The sequence below is a fragment of the Bombina bombina genome, chromosome 5, assembly GCF_027579735.1.
Source record: "Bombina bombina isolate aBomBom1 chromosome 5, aBomBom1.pri, whole genome shotgun sequence".
In the NCBI taxonomy this organism is placed as follows: domain Eukaryota; kingdom Metazoa; phylum Chordata; class Amphibia; order Anura; family Bombinatoridae; genus Bombina; species Bombina bombina.
The window spans coordinates 825,039,345-825,059,224 of NC_069503.1; the positions used below are offsets into that span (position 1 = coordinate 825,039,345).

Here is a 19,880-nt window from a genome sequence, read left to right on the forward strand (position 1 = left end):
CTCCCTCACCCTCTATCCCCCTCTCTCTCTGTACCTTCCCCTCTCTCTCTCTGCCACTCTCCCTCTCTTTCTCTCTTCCTCCTTCTCTTTCTCTCTTCCTCCCTCTCTTTCTCTCTCTCTCCCTCCCTCTCTTTCTCTCACCCTGTCTCTCCCTCCCCCTTCCTCACCCATCTCTCTTTGCCTCTCTCTCTCTCTCTCTCTCTCTCTCTCTCTCTCTCTCTCATTAATTAATACTTTTGTTATAGTATGTTCATCATTAAAGGAACATTAAACACTAAATACATTTTGGGCTAGATTACAAGTGGAGCGCTAATTTATCAAACGCCCGTAAATGGGCAAATTCAACCATTTACGGTCTCGCTATAAATAACTAGCCATTACAAGTGGTTAAATTACAAATAATCTCTGGTTAATTTTTAAAATGTCCCAAATTGCCCCCAAAACAACATGTGAGGTTCCTTTTTTTAAAATAAAAAAAATAGCATTTTTTTGTTAAACTGCACTAAGTAGTTTTTAGAGGTTAAAGTGTGTGGGTGTGGAGTGTTAGAAAAAAATTGGTACTGAAAAGTGCCTTTACATAGCGGTATGCATATATACATATATATTTAAATCTGCTGCCCCTCGCTTACCCCCTTCACTGAGCTAAGTTCTCATGCTGTGTCTGACATCATGAGAACAAGGTTTTCATTGGAGACTATGGAAGCACGCTCTTGTGGGCACAATGCAAGCAATATTTTGTGCTCCACTTCTAATCTAGCCCTTTATAAGCATAGTATTGAGTTTTTTCCCGTCTCCCTCCAGTCATTGGTGTCGCCATGTTAAAATCTAGCTTTCACTGCAGGGAAAGGTGACCTCTGATTTACATGCTTAGATATAAGCTTTGCTTCACAATAATGAAATCAGCAAAAGTTCTAAGGGGGTATGATTTATAACTAGGTAATCGGACTGGCTCTAATGAGCTGCCAATCTGTGTATCCGAGCCTTTCTTTAGTAAAAAGGTCATACCATGTTCACATGATTTTAGTAGTATGCTAAATAATGTCAGCCTTTCTGTGAAGACGACCATGTTTCTTAAACGCCTGCAATTACGTAGCAGAAGAACAATTACTATATAAAGTTGTTTAATATGCTGACCATAAAGATTAAAGTGCCATACAACATGTTGAGATCTGTGCATATCCTAAAAGGGCTAATTAAGTAAAAAAAAATTGCATAAAAAATTGTTTAAAAATTGCTGGCAAGTATTTTGAAATCATTTTTTAAAATAAACAAAATTACTTACATAGCCATGCTGTCTGGAGTAGTCTGATCCACCCCCCTTATCAGTGTTTAGCTTCAGAAACACAAGCATTGTATTTCACAGTTGCTTATTTGCTTCTAGGCATGCTCCAGCAGATAATGTGCATGTCTACATTCTACCAAACAAAGGTAGATATAGATACAGCCATAGAAAGAAATGTGTGGGGAGAGTTAGAGCTCTACAATTTGGAAACTTAAAAGAAAGGGTTAATGGTGAGGCACTGCAGTAAAAATTTGCAGGTAAAGGAATTAAAGTACATATTATTATATTTTGCCTCTACCCCAACTTGTTTTATGTCCATCTAAGTTGTAATTTCTAAATCTACCACTTTAAAAGAGATAAGTTATATTGGTTATGGTAATGGATACCTGAAAACCTATGCCTATGGGTGCCTTGGCTCTAAATTCAGTCTTGTCATAAAGCCAACAATCTGCAGTTTAAAAAAAGAATTCTATTCCTATTCTTTCTAAAACTTTTAATAAAACAAATAATGTCAAGGTACAAGTGACTTGCTGTCATTTCCATTGATCCTCCACTGAACTCCAACTGTTGCTATGAAACCAACTTCAAAAATAGTAATGTTCTTTTGATCTCTGTAGGTAAAATGCTAATGTTCTACTCCTGCAAACAATCTGCACTGCATATGAAACAAGCACATAACAATTATATTAATACCAATAAATCATCAAACGAATATTGATGTACCGTACAATAAATGTACTCAAAATAATTAGCACATCTTCCTGTCCATTGAGTACACTATTTAATATCCTTAGTCCCCAAATGTACAAGCTAGGTATTGTAGTTATAAAGAGACATCGTGATTACATTTTTATTTAGATAAATGGCATAAAAATGTGTTTTTAAATGGAACAGCAGTTTAGTGGTTTGAATTATATAAATACATTTTCTTGTAAGTAGGTATCTGTTTGTGTGAACTAGTAAAGGAACAGCCACAGATATAGGTATTTTTTTATCTACTTGCTACTGCTTTTAGCAGATTATATGCAGCTTAATACACAGAGCACATACACCTGCATACTGTGATATGACTGCTTTGCTCTATGCACTGATTTTATGGTGAACACTAGCACAAATATATATATATACACACACACACACTGTATCAGTATGTTGTCCATGCTAAGCTTGCAATAGTTATTTCTTTTACAAAGTAATTTAGGTTTACTGCAACCTGATGTAGCCCCCAGCAAGCTCTGCCATTTATGAACATGGCCTTGCAGCAAATAGAAACTAGGGACAGATCAGGATGCTAGTACTCACAGCACTGTCACTAATACTGGACAAACACTGTACAGGCACTGCCCAAACCATACTTCTGTTTTTCCTATAAGCTTAGAGAGAGTGACATGTGACATATCAGACATAGCTCATTTGTCTGATTGGCTAGCAAAGTTATAAGCCAGGTATCATAGCTCTGCTCTCATTGGCATCCTCTAGCATTTTTATATAATATATAATTTTCCTTGAACCCTTACTTTAAAGGGACAGTCTACTTGAAGATTGTTATTGTTTAAAATGATAGATACTCATTTCATTACCATTTTTTCAGTTTTGCATAACCAACACTTTTTATATTAATATACGTTTTACCTCTATCATTATCTGTATCTAAGCCCCTGCAGACTGCCCCTAATCTCAGTGCTTTTTACAATCTTGCATTTTAGCCAATCTGTGCTGGTTCTTGTATAACCATCATCATTCTCCATGGGAGTGGGCTCAATGTTATCTATATGGCACACACGAATTAGCAATGTCTGATTTAAAAAGTTAATAAAAAGCACTGAGATAAGAGGCGTCCTGCAGGGGCTTAGAAAAAGGCAAACTTAGAGGTTATAAAGTATATTTATATTACAATGTTGGTTATGCAAAGCTGGGGAATGGGTAGTAAAGGTGTTATCTATCTTTTTAAACAATAAAAAAATCAAGTAGACTGTCCCTTAAAAAAAACCAAAAAAAAAAAACCACTTCAGTCCAGGCAGCAGTAGTCCTCCAGATAAATGAGTTACAAAGTCTGTAACAAAAAAGAGTGCTTTACCCCTGCTATTATTTAGGAAAAATTCTCACTGAATAATACAGGAACGATTTTTAATCATTCATACTTTATCTTTATTGGTTTAACTATTCAATCATGCATGTTTAAAAACACTTAAACTCTCTATATATCAATATATAGCATAGATGTGTGAATAATACCTCTGAGAATCATGTATCTAGATGTGAAACATTGTACTTGGTTTGTATAATATCCAGCAGTCAAATACAAACATTATCTTTTGTAGCCAGCTATTAATAAATTCAGAAATAATGCTGTAACAAGAGGACCTGTTAATATGTGGGATGTCAGATTATGAGATTAATGCTATTTAGCTAATACACTATCTGTAATTATAAAATCTATGGCCTAGATTTAGAGTTGGGCGGTAGCCGTCAAAACCAGCGTTAGAGGGTCCTAACGCTGGTTTTTACCGCCCGCTGGTATTTGGAGTCAGTCAGGAAAGGGTCTAACGCTCACTTTGCAGCCGCAACTTTTCCATACCGCAGATCCCCCTACGCCATTTGCGTATCCTATCTTTTCAATGGGATCTTCCTAACGCCGGTATTTAGAGTCTTGGCTGAAGTGAGCGTTAGAAATCTAACGACAAAACTCCAGCCGCAGAAAAAAGTCAGTAGTTAAGAGCTTTCTGGGCTAACGCCGGTTTATAAAGCTCTTAACTACTGTGCTCTAAAGTACACTAACACCCATAAACTACCTATACACCCCTAAACTGAGGTCCCCTCACATCACCGCCACTCTATTAAAACATTTTAACCTCTAATCTGCCGCTCCGTACACCGCCGCCAGCTACGTTATCCCTATGTACCCCTAATCTGCTGCCCCTAACATCGCCGACCCCTATATTATATTTATTAACCCCTAATCTGCTGCCCCCAACGTCGCCTCCACCTACCTACAATTATTAACCCCTAATCTGCCGACCGGATCTCACCGCTACTCTAATAAATGTATTAACCCCTAAAGCTAAGTCTAACCCTAACACCCCCCTAAATTAAATATAATTTAAATCTAACGAAATAAATTAACTCTTATTAAATAACTTATTCCTATTTAAAGCTAAATACTTACCTGTAAAATAAACCCTAATATAGCTACAATATAAATTATAATTATTTTGTAGCTATTTTAGGATTAATATTTATTTTACAGGCAACTTTGTAATTATATTAACCAGGTACAATAGCTATTAAATAGTTAATAGTTACCTAGTTAAAATAATTACAAAATTACCTGTAAAATAAATCCTAACCTAAGTTACAATTAAACCTAACACTACACTATCAATAAATTAATTAAATACAATACCTACAATTATCTACAATTAAACCTAACACTACACTATCAATAAATTAATTAAATACAATACCTACAAATAAATACAATTAAATAAACTAACTAAAGTACAAAAAATAAAAAAGAACTAAGTTACAAAAAATAAAAAAATATTTACAAACATTAGAAAAATATTACAACAATTTTAAACTAATTACACCTACTCTAAGCCCCCTAATAAAATAACAAAGCCCCCCAAAATAAAAAAAATGCCCTACCCTATTCTAAATGTAAAAAGTTCAAAGCTCTTTTACCTTACCAGCCCTGAAAAGGGCCCTTTGCGGGGCATGCCCCAAAGAATTCGGCTCTTTTGCCTGTAAAAAAACCACATACAATACCCCCCCCAACATTACAACCCACCACCCACATACCCCTAATCTAACCCAAACCCCCCTTAAATAAACCTAACACTAAGCCCCTGAAAATCTTCCTACCTTATCTTTACCTCGCCGGGTATCACACCGATCCATCCTGGCTCCAATGTCTTGATCCAAGCCCAAGCGGGGGGCTGAAGATGTCCATGATCCGGCTGAAGTCTTCATCCAAGCGGGAGCTGAAGAGGTCCATGATCCGACTGAAGTCTTCTATCAACGTCATCTTCAATCTTCTTTCTTCCAGATCCATGTTCATCCCGCCGACGCGGAACATCCATCTTCACCGACGACTTCCCGACGAATGATGGTTCCTTTAAGGGACGTCATCCAAGATGGCGTCCCTCAAATTCCGATTGGCTGATAGGATTCTATCAGCCAATCGGAATTAAGGTAGGAAAATTCTGATTGGCTGATGGAATCAGCCAATCAGAATCAAGTTCAAGCCGATTGGCTGATCTGATCAGCCAATCAGATTGAGCTTGCATTCTATTGGCTGTTCCGATCAGCCAATAGAATGCAAGCTCAATCTGATCGGATCAGCCAATCGGATTGAACTTGATTCTGATTGGCTGATTCCATCAGCCAATCAGAATTTTCCTACCTTAATTCCGATTGGCTGATAGAATCCTATCAGCCAATCGGAATTTGAGGGACGCCATCTTGGATGACGTCCCTTAAAGGAACCGTCATTCGTCGGGAAGTCGTCGGTGAAGATGGATGGATCAGCGCTGGAGGTCTTGAAGATCAGCCGGTCGTCATCGGATTGAAGAACATAGAAGATGCGGCTTGGATGAAGATGTTTGCCGGTCCGGATGTCCTCTTCTGCCCGCTTGGATCAAGACTTCAGCCGGAGGATGGACGTCACTCTTCAGCCCCCGATTGGGCTTGGATCAAGATTTCGGAGGCTTGGATCAAGACTTGGATGGACGGATCGGTGAACCTGGCATGGTGAAGATAAGGTAGGAAGATCTTCAGGGGCTTAGTGTTAGGTTTATTTAAGCGGGGTTTGGGTTAGATTAGGGGTATGTGGGTGGTGGGTTGTAATGTTGGGGGGGGTATTGTATGTTTTTTTTTTACAGGCAAAAGAGCTGAATTATTTGGGGCATGCCCCGCAAATGGCCCTTTTCAGGGCTGGTAAGGTAAAAGAGCTTTGAACTTTTTTAATTTAGAATAGGGTAGGGCAATTTTTTATTTTGGGGGTGTTTGTTATTTTATTAGGGGGCTTAGAGTAGGTGTAATTAGTTTAAAATTGTTGTAATATTTTTCTAATGTTTGTAAATATTTTTTTATTTTTTGTAACTTAGTTCTTTTTTATTTTTTGTACTTTAGTTAGTTTATTTAATTGTAGTTATTTGTAGGTATTGTATTTAATTAATTTATTGATAGTTTAGTGTTAGGTTTAATTGTAACTTAGGTTAGGATTTATTTTACAGGTAATTTTGTAATTATTTTAACTAGGTAACTATTAAATAGTTATTAACTATTTAATAGCTATTGTACCTGGTTAAAATAAATACAAAGTTGCCTGTAAAATAAATATTAATCCTAAAATAGTTACAATATAATTATAAATTATATTGTAGCTATATTAGGATTTATTTTACAGGTAAGTATTTAGCTTTAAATAAGAATAATTTATTTAATAAGAGTTAATTTATTTTGTTAGATTTAAATTATATTTAACTTAGGGGGGTGTTAGTGTTAGGGTTAGACTTAGCTTTAGGGGTTAATACATTTATTATAGTAGTGGTGAGCTCCGGTCAGCAGATTAGGGGTTAATTATTGTAGGTAGCTGGCGGCGACGTTGTGGGGGGCAGATTAGGGGTTAATAAATATAATATAGGGGTTGTTAGGGGCAGCAGATTAGGGGTACATAACTATAATGTATGTTGCGGCGGTGTACGGAGCGGCAGATTAGGGGTTAATAATAATATGCAGGTGTCAGCGATAGCGGGGGCGGCAGATTAGGGGTTAATAAATATAACATAGTGGTCGGCGATGTTAGGGGCAGCAGATTAGGGGTACATAGGGATAACGTAGCTGGCGGCGGTGTACGGAGCGGCAGATTAGGGGTTAATAATAATATGCAGGGGTCAGCGATAGCGGGAGCGGCAGATTAGGGGTTAATAAGTGTAAGGTTAGGGGTGTTTAGACTCTGGGTTCATGTTAGGGTGTTAGGTGCAGACTTAGGAAGTGTTTCCCCATAGGAAACAATGTAGCTGCGTTAGGAGCTGAACGCTGCTTTTTTGCAGGTGTTAGGTTTTTTTTCAGCTCAAACAGCCCCATTGTTTCCTATGGGGGAATCGTGCACAAGCACGTTTTTGAAGTTGGCCGCGTCCGTAAGCACCGCTGGTATCGAGAGTTACAGTGGCGGTAAATATGCTCTACGCTCCCTTTTTGGAGCCCAACGCAGCCCTTCTGTGAACTCTAAATACCAACGGTATTTAAAAGGTGCGGGAGAAAAAAGCATGCGTAGCTAACGCACCCCTTTGGCCGCAGAACTTTAAATCTAGCCGTTTGCTTGCACAGTCAACTTTAGCATAGCTGCTCAATGTAATAGATTCTGTCTGCTTAAAATCTATAGATATTAATATTTAGTATAGGTGTGTGAATAACACCTCTGAGAATCGTGTATTTAGATATGAAAAATTGTACTTGGTTTGTATAATATCAAGCAGTCAGATACAAACAATATGTTTTGTAGCCGGCTATTAATAAATTAAAAAATAATTCTGTAACAAGAGGACCTGTTAATATGTGGAATTTCAGGTTATAAGATTAAAGTTATCTAGCTAATACTCTATCTGTAATGATAAAGTCCTTGCTTGCACAGTTAACTTTAGCACAGCTGCTCAATGTAATAGATTCTGTCTTCTTGAACTCTCTCAATATCAATATATAGAATAGGTATGTGAATAATACCGCTGAGAGTCATGTGTCTAAATATGAAACATTGTACTTGGTTTGTATAATATCAAGCAGTTAGATACAAACAATATTTTTTGCAGCTGGCTATTAATAAATTCAGAAATAATGCTGTAACAAGAAGACCTGTTAATATGTTGGATGTCAGATTGCGAGATTAAAGCTAATAAACTAATACTCTATCTGTAATTATAAAGTCATTGCTTGCACAGTTAACTTTAGCACAGCTATTCAGTGTAATAGATTCTGTCTGCTTAAGCCCCTTCTATAGCAGGGGGCTAGATTAAAGGGACATTCAACACTTAGTGTAACAGGTTTTAATATTGTAAATTAAGAAACGGAGGTCCGCCTACACTATACCCCTCCTCCCTTGCCGCCTTGCTTCTGTCCTAATCAGCGGCGCTAACTACTCTAATACCCGGTCAATATGGATGCCGAACTCCCCCCACTATTACGTAGCTGCCTTCTTCTTAAACTGATAAGCAAATCAGAATCCAGTCCTCGGACTGAAATTGCACGCGCGTGCAATTTCAGTCCGAGGACTGGATTCTGATTTGCTTATCAGTTTAAGAAGAAGGCAGCTACGTAATAGTGGGGGGAGTTCGGCATCCATATTGACCGGGTATTAGAGTAGTTAGCGCCGCTGATTAGGACAGAAGCAAGGCGGCAAGGGAGGAGGGGTATAGTGTAGGCGGACCTCCGTTTCTTAATTTACAATATTAAAACCTGTTACACTAAGTGTTGAATGTCCCTTTAACGTTTAACTGACTTGGTTCACTAACATAGCACAACGTCTGATCTCAGAATATAGCACACATTTACAAGCTATTGGCAATCAACAGTTATCATAGAGAATAAGCGGTTAAAAAATGAGAGTATGAACTCTCTGAAGCCAGACCCCTGACACGTGTTTCGCTCACGCTTCCTCAGCAGTAGTCCTCCACTCTGATCTGACAGACTGCAGCTTCCTTTGCTCCCTCACAGTTCTACCTCATTACATGTGCCAGGGGCCACAGTCAATTGCAGCGAGGTAATGGTCCCAGGCAGCCAATGGAAGTACACATTATACTTCTGCAGCCTGTCAGGAGCTTCAGGGTGGACATGTTCTCTGCCTGTCACTCAGCCTGAAAGCCATCCTATTAGGTTTCAATGTCTGCAAATGTGCAGTCTGCACTTGTTCTTCTGTGCCCTGCCTTAGGCTATATCACTATTGTGTGATCAAAATAATATAAATAATGTTATGGAAAGTGATACAAATATAAAACACTGGGCACACATTGCCTAACCTGGAAAACAGAATAATATCTTATTGAGATGTTGCTGAAAGTAATAAAAAAAAATCTCCATCTTGAAGGTACAGGTCAGGTAGACCTCAAAAGAGACAAAAAATGAGAGAGTGCTATAGCATAATAATTAATGCAAAGCCTGTGATATTAAGATCATGGCAACATTATTCACACAAGTTGAAACCATGTTGGAGCTATCTCAAAGGTGAAACATACTTCAGAGGATCCTGAGACCTTGAGTCATCACACTATGAGGGCGGGCTCTGGAGTTCTCAATACAGACTAAAATGCTTAACTTACAAACAATAGTGCAGGATATCCAAAATGCTCAACTTTAAGCTTTTGAGGGTGTTTAAACTTCTGTACACCAATAGAGTATAATGACCTCAGATTAATTATGTTTTACCATTTTATGTATTTTATACATGTCAAAAAAGTGGAACCCTCTGTGACACTTATGCTATAGGACATTTCTAATTACTCTCAGCTACATCTCAATAAGAGTGTTAATTTGTTTCCCAGTTTGGGTATTGTGTGCTCTATATTTTATATTTTTATCCCTTTAATATCACTATTGTGGATTGCTACAGTGGGGTACATGTCCCCTCATACAAATAGCTGTACTTTCTTATCTGTGTACCAGCCATTGCACCCCCTACAATATATATATATATATATATATATATAACACTTGCCTGTCCCCACCAATAGTAATTCAATCCCCCAGTTTCATGTCATGACAACGCTATGACACAATGCAGTGGATGCTTATGCTGGGTTGTTTTTGTAATTTACTCAGTCTCAGAAGTTTAGTACCTGAGGCAGAGGGGGGAGTTTCACTATTGGTGGGGACTGGGCAGTGTTATAATTTTTTTAAGTGGGCACACAAGCTGGTACACTGATAGGAGAGTGCAGACATGTGGGGTAGGATATCCTCCATCCCTCCCCCCCTCCGTAGTGATCCACACCAGCAATGTTGCCCAGAAAAGGGTAAATGTTTAGCAGTGCAGCAAACCTGCAAGTAACTGGAGAAATAATTATGCAAGAGGGGCAGAGAAAAATCCACTTGCTGCCCATGTCTGTCCTATTCTCACACCTCCAGCCTAAACAAAGCCTAAACCCTGCTAGCATTTTTTTCAGCACCCCCCCCCCCCCCTTAGGAAAATTGTGAGACTAAATAAGTATGAGAGAGATGTTGAAAATAAATATTAGAGCAAAACTAGGTTTATAGCAACCCACAGTTATTGATTCCAAAGCTTAGTTTAATTACCTGGTTGCATACACAAGGGGAAATGCTGGATGTATTTGTTAGTTGGTGGTTGGATCTTCAGTGTGTTGTGGAGGCTGGCACAGACATCACATCATCTATTAGTAAAGATGGAGGTACGGAAAGATGTCACACATGAAGTCACCACCCAAATAGGAGCAAGCAGCAGAAGTTGAAAAATCAGGTACAACACACCACTAATGGTTTATTGAGTGTAGAATGGGGAAGCCCCTATAAAATCAGCTCATACGTCACACACACACACAAACTAGCCTTATATGAGAGTACAGATTATTATGACACTAGTAATTACCTCATGGAACCATATGCGTATTAAACAAAAACAGGAAGAATGGATAGCATCTCTGTTGCCCCCGACAATACCTAGAGTGACATAAGACCCCTTCTTTAAAAGCAGAAATCCTCCTCTTTCATATGTGTAGTCATGTGTTTATTGTCATACCAATGATTTGGACCTATTGGGAGGCTCATGACTCAGATCTTATCCTCCCTAACCATAGGAATATATCAGAGCACCCCTTATGTAAATGAAGGGAATCCCAGGTTTCATGTCCTTAGATCGTTCAAGTGATTGTCATATTAATAACAATCAACAAGCTGCAGCCACAAACCTCATTTTATTGTATCATTGATGGCAGGAACTAAAGAAAACTAGGGAAGTGTAAAAATAGCTCACATTTAATGAAAATCTATATAGGATGATTTATGCTATGAGTATTTTTTTATTTTTTTATTTTTTGTAATTATTTTACGCTTGTTTGGAGAAGAGTAGGGGAATGCATATAGTGAGAGTATGAGCTGTTATCTCATTCTGAAATCAGAATTTTGTGTATTTATTGGATATTCGGCTGCAAATTGGTAAAAGGAAAAAATATATAAATTCTTATCTTCTAATTTTCAGCTACTTAATTCTACTTAAAACAGATACAGATAGATTTAAAAATTCCTTTTTAAGAGGGTGAACTGATGCTAAATATAGAAGCATAAAATGTATATTTGGGCTATTTAGGCAACAATAGCACTTTTGGTTACCATGTATGTTTTAGAAAATGATAAATAATAATACCCACATACTGTACTTTTTTTTTGGGGGGGGGGGGACTACTTCTGGTATTCTTCCCATATTTAGTTTATGAAAATTTGTGTTATTTTCTAAAAATTTGTGTTGTGAAAAAAAAACATATGTTTAAAAAAAACAAAAAAACCCCAGCATGTTTAAATGCAGGAAGTACAAACAAAATGGCTTCAGAACAGGGGTGTCAAGTGGCTCAGCAGTGAAGGGGGTTTCTGATTCTGAGTTTAGTCTCTGTTTATGTCTAGGAAATGTATATTCTGATCTAAATATTGCCATCAGTAGAGGAATCTATTGTACTGCAGACTCCATTTTATGGAAATCTTGAAGGATGAATATGACATGGCAATTAAAAAGTATCTCTGCAATGGTTTGTTCTATCTGAGTCATAATAATGGTTTCTTCTATCTGAGTCATAATAATGTGGGTTTTTCTTCTGTTCAGTGTGTTCAGTGTCTTCTATCTGGTGCTATGAGTGGGAGTAATTTCTTAGAGTAGACTATAAATAACATGCTAAGCTTCCGCTGCAAATACATTGTCAATTACCTTGGAAAAGCTGTGCATGCAGCCTGGTACACATCAAATTATCCTGAATTAATGTTAAAGCTAAATTTCAGAATTGCAAAATTATAGCAAAACATGTTTGTTTTTTATTGACCTAGTATTACATTTAAAATAAGACATAAAATAAGTGTTTTAAAGTTATATTCTAAACTGCACAGAAAATAGAATGAATTTTCACAATATAAAGAATGAAAACTATGAGAAGCTTAAAAAAAGTTTACATTCATTGTGAGGAAAAGTAATATTTCCTATAATTATTCATATACCGTACTCTGTCCACTCATGGAAGTTATTTTAAAATATAGGCTGCTGAATGATTGCTCATCGTAATAAATAAACACAGAATACATTTGCACAGGAATCTGTCTTCATAGCATGCAAGACACAGATGAGATATGTGCTTTTTCTAAGGGTATTTCATTTGAAGGTAATCATTAAGGGCTGATGCTGTATCTGGTAGTTCCAACCCCTTCAAAACAACTTAACATAACTACTTAACTTATAAATAAAGACACGACACAGATAGCTGGGATTTAAAGACCATAACGATGGTCACATTTATTAACTTGACTTCAACGGAAGTCATTCAAATATTTAACTTGTGGCGGCATTCGAGGCCTAGTAAACTATTAGCTCCATATGACAAGAGGTCGCAGCCAGATGTCGTGGAATAGCAAATGCCAAGGGTGGGCACAAATGTGGCCCCACCCCATTCCGTCTAGTAGGCGCGGACGTCCTAAAGGATCTTCAGCCAGCAGACCCGCGGGGCGGGGCCCCCCAGGTCACGACCTGAGGACATCACCCCCGCCCATTAGCCCGACTGTCACCTCTACAGACTCCGCCCTCAATTGTTGATGGCTACGACCTCCCGCCATTAGGAGATACGTGGATGTTATGATGCGCTTCAGCCTCTAAGGCACTGGTATGGCCAAGCCCTGCAGCAAGGCTCGCCCAGGAAGCAAATAAATTACGGCTAAGGTCTTACCAAGACTAGGTCAACTAACCCCATCCCTGCCTTTCGCATCTAAAGGACCAGCAACCCGTCCGGGAAGCCATCTGCCTGAATGACGCCTAAAAACTGTTGCAATAGCAATTACTTAATTAACCATTCAACAATAGGGTTGGGAGGGAGGGAAACTTTCTCCTTGCAAAATCCCAGGTGGAAGAGGCCAGATTGTTCCAGAACTTCGTTTATATTAGGTGAGCCTAAGACCTCCCCTCACTTTGCAACATTGTTGCTGCTACACTACACTGGGATTTTCCACTAGCCTGTCAGCTCATCCCTTAACTCCATTACAGGAGACTCTGCTACCTTTCATTCCCCTAAGGGCTGATGCTGTATCTGGTAGTTCCAACCCCTTCAAAACAACTTAACATAACTACTTAACTTATAAATAAAGACACGACACAGATAGCTGGGATTTAAAGACCATAACGATGGTCACATTTATTAACTTGACTTCAACGGAAGTCATTCAAATATTTAACTTGTGGCGGCATTCGAGGCCTAGTAAACTATTAGCTCCATATGACAAGAGGTCGCAGCCAGATGTCGTGGAATAGCAAATGCCAAGGGTGGGCACAAATGTGGCCCCACCCCATTCCGTCTAGTAGGCGCGGACGTCCTAAAGGATCTTCAGCCAGCAGACCCGCGGGGCGGGGCCCCCCAGGTCACGACCTGAGGACATCACCCCCGCCCATTAGCCCGACTGTCACCTCTACAGACTCCGCCCTCAATTGTTGATGGCTACGACCTCCCGCCACAAGAGACAGGCACTCCCACATAAACCGGGCTCTTGCCGCCACCCGCTAAATATTACTAACCAGAGCCGTTTTGAGGTCCACCAGGAAGATCGCCAGCCCTTCGTCGGACAGGTGCACCCCGTCCGGGCGATACAGCCCTTTTTTGTCCGCTGAGATCAGTTCATGGCGGACCACAAAACCCCCTACCTCTATTACTGCTCTACCCAGCTCCCTGTTAACTTTTTTCCTAACCCTATATGCTATCCTCGGTGTGGGGAAATATCTCCAACGCAGCCGGGGGATTATGTTGGACCAGGCCAGCCTAACCCCCGGAAACGTGGTACAGATCCACTTGACATCCGACCTCATCGCATTGATGAGATCTAGAGCAGGTGCACTCCCTATATCATTTCCCCCCATGTGAAGGAGGATGATGTGGGGCTGTCCCCATCGATGTCTGGCATTCTGGAGGAGGGCAGGCAAACCATCCCACTGTAAGCCTCTACGGCCCAACCACCGTATTGATGCCTGAGACGTCGGAATCCCCAACTGCTGCCCCTCAGGAAGAGAATGGGCCTTCAGTGCCGCCCAGTGCACGTAGGAGTGCCCTATTATCCAGATACGAGAAGGACCTGTAGCCACACCTGAAAAACGGATTACATAGTCAATCACCTTAGACTAAAACTAAACAACACAACCAAACAAATGTAAAACGCCAGTTTCCTTCCTCCTACACCGAATACCCCCTAGGCTTCAGCTGGAGGGCGCACGTAAGACTTGTAACATTGGGACCTCCATCGGCCCAACTTCTGTATGCGATCTCCTTTCCAACCTAGCGCGGCCGCGCTGGTGGCAGCCCCTATTCGGAAGGAATGGGGGGTGATTCTACACTTCCCCAAACCTGCTGCAAGCGCTACCTTTCTGAGCACCGCTGCGAACTGGTACCGGGAGAGATTCGAACCGTCGGAATGCACTAAGAACTGGGCGGGGGCCCGTGGTCGCTGCGCCATGTAGGCCCTTGTACTCACAACCGGGCAGACGCCTGATGCCGAGGGAGTCAGAGTGATCCACACCCCTTTCCCCTCCTGGTCAGTCTTCGAGTGCGGGATAAACAATAACAAATTATCGCCCGCCAGTTTGACATGAGCCAACTGCATACCCGTGTTAATTGCATCCTTTGAGGTTGCGACCAGCTCGCCCGGCCTGAGGGCCGCAAAGAACGCCAAGGAGAATACGCACTGAAACAGTTCTCTTTCGCCGGGTTCGACGCAAATGCCCTCGATTGCGTCCACCAGCCTGGCTAGCCTACAAAATGTGACAGGTTCGCGCGCATCTTTCGCTCTACCCTCGAGCCTTCCCCAGCCCTTAATCACTTGCTTCACCAGGAAACCTTTCGTGATATTGGGCCACTCTAGCATATTGCAAAAGAAGGAGATTGCGGCTATTCTATTGGATATAGCGCCCTTCGAAGTCCCTTGCCCATGTTTCTCTGCCAGCCACTCCAAGAACAGATCCCTCGAGACCCTTTCCGGCGCTGCGCCTTGTGCGTAACAGTAACTTACCCACTCGCCCCAGTGCTGTGAATAAGCTCTCCACGTGTTCTGCGCCAGGGATGCCCTCACTAGGTGCCTTATGGACCTCCCTGCCCCGCCAACTGCCAGATAGAGTGGGGACAAGGTAAGCCAACTGCTGCTGCGTTAGGGGCCAGTCTGCGAAACTGTTCCCATTGAAACCTCGAGAGTGCGTCCGCCAGGGTGTTGTTGACCCCGGGAACGTGCCTCGCGGAAAACTGAATATTGTATTGCAAGCACCTCAGCACTAGCTGTCGCAAGTACCTAACAACTACCGGTGACGACGCGGACAACCTATTTATGGCGAAAACAACGCTAGCGTTGTCCGTCCAAAACACTATGTAGCGATCCTTTAACGCCGACCCCCAGAGCTCCATAGCCACAACTATGGGAAAGAGCTCCAGAAGTGTCAAGTTCCTTGTCAGTCCTGCTCGGACCCATGCCAAGGGCCATGGCTCAGCGCTCCATTGCCCATCCAAATAGGCGCCATAACCTGCTGCTCCAGCTGCATCCGTCAGCAGGTGCACTGTCTGACTTGAAACCCTAGGAGCGCGCCACAGCAGAGTTCCATTGAAGCCTTGCAGGAAGAGTTCCCATACCTTCAGATCTTCCCGCATGTCTTCCGAAACCGACACTTTACGTGTGCCGTGCAGATTGGAAAGTAAAGCCTCCATCCTCCTGTTAAACACGCGACCCATGGGTATAATTTTGCACGCAAAATTGAGTAAGCCTAGCACGGACTGAAGCTCCCTCAGGGGCATGCTCTTCGCTGCCCTGGCTTTGCGCACCGCCGCGAGCATTGCTTCCACCTTATCGGCTGGGAGACGACATAGCCTTGCCGCAGTGTCAATTTCGATCCCCAAGTACGTGAGTCTTGTACAGGGGCCCTGTGTTTTTTCCTCAGCCAGTGGCACTCCAAATTTCGACATTAGCCTACGCATTACTGCGATCAGTCGATCGCATTCGCGAGTGTCCGCGGTGCCAACCAGCAGGAAGTCGTCCAGATAATGAGCGACTATTCCCCCGCCGGCCTCCGTGATGATGGCCCAGTGCAAGAATGAGCTAAACTCTTCAAAATAAGCACACGATAGCGAGCAACCCATGGGCAAACATTTGTCTACAAAATAATTCCCCTCGAATTTACACCCCATCAGTCTGAAAGACGCTGGGTGTATGGGGAGTAACCGAAAGGCAGATTCGATGTCCATTTTGGCTAGCAGCGCGCCCGGACCCGCCGCCAACACTAATTCCAACGCCTGGTCAAACGATTGGTAAGACACCGAGCTTATCATTGGGTCTATTGCGTCATTGACAGAACCCCCTTTCGGGTAGGACAAATGCTGAATCAGGCGGAACTTCCCTGGTTCCTTTTTGGGAACCACCCCTAAAGGGGAAATAACTAGGTCAGGGATGGGAGATTGGTCAAATGGACCAGCAAATCTTCCCAGAGCAATTTCTTTGCTCAGTTTCGCCCTAACTTCACCTGGCATTTCGTAAGCCGACTTCAGATTCTTGTGCGACGAGGACCCCATTACCAACCCCAATGTTGGTATCTTGAAACCTTCGCCAATCCCCGCTAGTAGGTTGGCAGCCGACACCCTGTCTGGGTAGGCCGCCAGCCAAGGTCTAATGGCGTCCAGCTTCAGGGGTGTTGGAGCCCTTTTGTCCAGCCCCCCCCGATTTTGCCCCACGGAAAGCTCCTCCGTCCCTCCGCTTCGGGCATTCAACACCTGGGTGTTGACCGCTGCAGTACATGCAAGCGTGCCGAAAGGAACAGGAAGCTCCTTTGTCACACTGCTTCTCATTGTATTTCCAGCACTCCCTGCCTCTCCGCTTGATGGGGCCCGTTGGCCTCTGGGGCCCTGACCGCAGCAAGGGAGCTCCTGCCCCCCCTTTTCCGGTATGAGCAGGGACCACAGGTCCAAGTCTTTTACCCCAAAGTTCAAGACCGGGTTATCGACCATCTTCCGCCTAAATTCGCTATCATAAGCACGCCACATGCCTTCCCCATATCTATTATAGATACATTCAATGATTTCCGCGTACTTAATTACATCGACCGCGGCCTCCGGCCTCTGTTCGATGTAGCAGGAGGAGAATACCCTAAAGCACTTCCTCCATTCCTCAAATGTATCTGGGCGCTGGATCTTCTTTGGCCCAGTCCCATCCTCACTACGCTCTTTATCTCGCTGCGCCTCAAGGGACAGCTCGAACATATTGACGTATTTATGATCGCGGATTTTTTGTACCGTCTTGGGCTTGAGATGTGCATGGAGGCAGTGGATCTTGCAGGGATAAGAGTCTCCCTGCAATGCCACCCTCCTGGTACTGACTGACATGTCCTGCAGCTGCGCAACGCTCTCGCTTCCCTGGCCACTGCCCTTGGATATTGTCGCCGTGTTTTGCCCCGCTAACGGCGCAGCCTGCTCCATGTTACCTAAACCTCTAGCCTGATTACGCTCAGCCACCAATAGCCTTAACATTTTGAACATGCGACGCTGCCCCTTACTGTTAAGCCCTAATTTCTTCCCACCATCTGAGTCTGAATCAGTGCTATAGTCGGTGTCAGTAATGCGTGACAAATTAAATACATTTCTCTCACCAACTGCCGATGTTGACGGGGTAGATGTTCCTGGTGCAGCTGCCACTGATCCGCCTGCTGGCTGTACAGATAGTCCTATTCCCGTTGTACCCGGGCCCTCTGTCCTCTGCGGTGTAGGCACCATGTCCTGTGGGGGAGAAACAAACGAGAGGGGAGTATCCAGGCCAGCCGTGTGTCCCCCTTGACTGCCGCCCCCAATCGGGGTAGAAGTACTGCCCCCGGCCCTGTCTGGGACCCCTCTAGCCCTCTCGTCATTCATATCACCACTCCATTCATTCGCTGGCCCTGCCACATAGGGGGATTCTCTGACCACACGCTCCCTGACTGAATGAACGTTCTGAGCACCTGCCGCAACAAGCCCTTTGCCCCCTTGGACCCCTGCAGTTATTGTGCCTAGCGACTCGCCCTGTGCCCCATCAGTGGGCGCATTCACCCTTGTTTGGGGTACATAGTTGCTGCTGGCACCCCCCCTGTGATACCACTGGCGCTCCAGCAATGCGCTTCTAGCTCTCCCATAAGCCTGGTTGCTAACACTGGAACCCCTGAGCCTCCCTCTCTGCGCGCCGCGGCCTCTCTGTAAGGGACTTGCTCTGTTTGCATTGCTAGCTATTGCAGAGTGTCGCGCAGCGGAGCAGGCCCGCCCGGATACTCCCCCCTCACCTGTGGAGAGTACCCGGCTAGGCCTCTTGCGCGCTCGCTGGATGTGCCGCTCTGATCCAGGTTCCGGCCGTGTGACTACCGCGGCGCCGGAAGTGACGTCACGCGTGTCACCTGACCGGCCGGAAATGGACGCGGCGGACGCAAGGCCGCAACCGGAGCCTGCACTGGTAGTTCACAGTACCGGGCCCGGCGGGTGCAAGTTCAGGGGCTGGGGGGTTAGTGACCACAACATTAGGAGTTAAAGCAGATGATACTGGCCTTGTTTTCTCCGGAGTTGGTGGCACCACATCCTCATCCTCCTCTTCAATTACAGGTGCACTCCTCAAGGATCTCCCAGGGGACTCCCTGAAGCGAATGGGCACCGCAGCACTTCTCTTAGATCTAGACATTTTCGCTTGAAGAATGGCAAAACTTTCTCCTTGCAAAATCCCAGGTGGAAGAGGCCAGATTGTTCCAGAACTTCGTTTATATTAGGTGAGCCTAAGACCTCCCCTCACTTTGCAACATTGTTGCTGCTACACTACACTGGGATTTTCCACTAGCCTGTCAGCTCATCCCTTAACTCCATTACAGGAGACTCTGCTACCTTTCATTCCCCTTATTCACCAGCAGTGGGCTCTAATACTTGTCCATACTTTTAAATCATATGATACCATCTCTGCAGATATTATTAAAATTAAAACTGTAATTTAGCAATTAAGCAAAAATATAGTCTAACACAAGGTATATTTTTCATTTGAATAAATTATTTATAAACAGACAGAATAAACACTGAAGCAGAATAGTACACAATACAGTTTCTTAAAGGGACATTGAACACTAAATTGTTGATAGAATTAGGCATTCAAATAAAAGATTAGTCTGAGAAAAAGATGTAGATGTATTTATTAAAGTTCCATTAGCTGTTTAAATATTGACAAAATAACAGTAAAGTTTTAGGGGTCGATCCGATATAAATCGTCGCCCGCAAAAGCCGGCGACGCCAATATTTGCGCGGATTTGGTATCACATATACGGCGTAACCTAGAAGTTACGCCCGTATATTTCTGCCATCGCCCGCAGTTTTTTGGGCCATAGGCAGGT

At 42.8% G+C, this 19,880-nt stretch overlaps 2 protein-coding genes across 3 annotated transcripts in view; one reads left to right on the top strand and one right to left on the bottom strand.

The window, feature by feature from the left end:
• Positions 1 to 19,880, top strand: part of DLGAP1 (DLG associated protein 1) — a 710,871-nt gene that overhangs the window by 395,528 nt on the left and 295,463 nt on the right. The gene's annotated exons all lie outside the window — the stretch shown is intronic.
• Positions 12,749 to 18,919, bottom strand: LOC128660869 (uncharacterized). Its single transcript, XM_053714950.1, has 2 exons — positions 18,138 to 18,919; positions 12,749 to 14,608 (listed from the first exon to the last, which is right to left on the bottom strand). Exons 1-2 carry the CDS (start codon positions 18,394 to 18,396, stop codon positions 14,031 to 14,033), a joined length of 837 nt encoding a protein of 278 aa, XP_053570925.1. The 5' UTR covers positions 18,397 to 18,919; the 3' UTR covers positions 12,749 to 14,030.

Coding starts and splice junctions, on each gene's coding strand:
- LOC128660869 (XM_053714950.1), bottom strand. CDS start 18,396: ATGAATGACGAGAGGGCTAGAGGGGTCCCAGACAGGGCCGGGGGCAGT. Junction 14,609..18,137: donor CCCGTCAACATCGGCAGTTG/GTGAGAGAAATG, acceptor TCCGTTTTTCAG/GTGTGGCTACAGGTCCTTCT.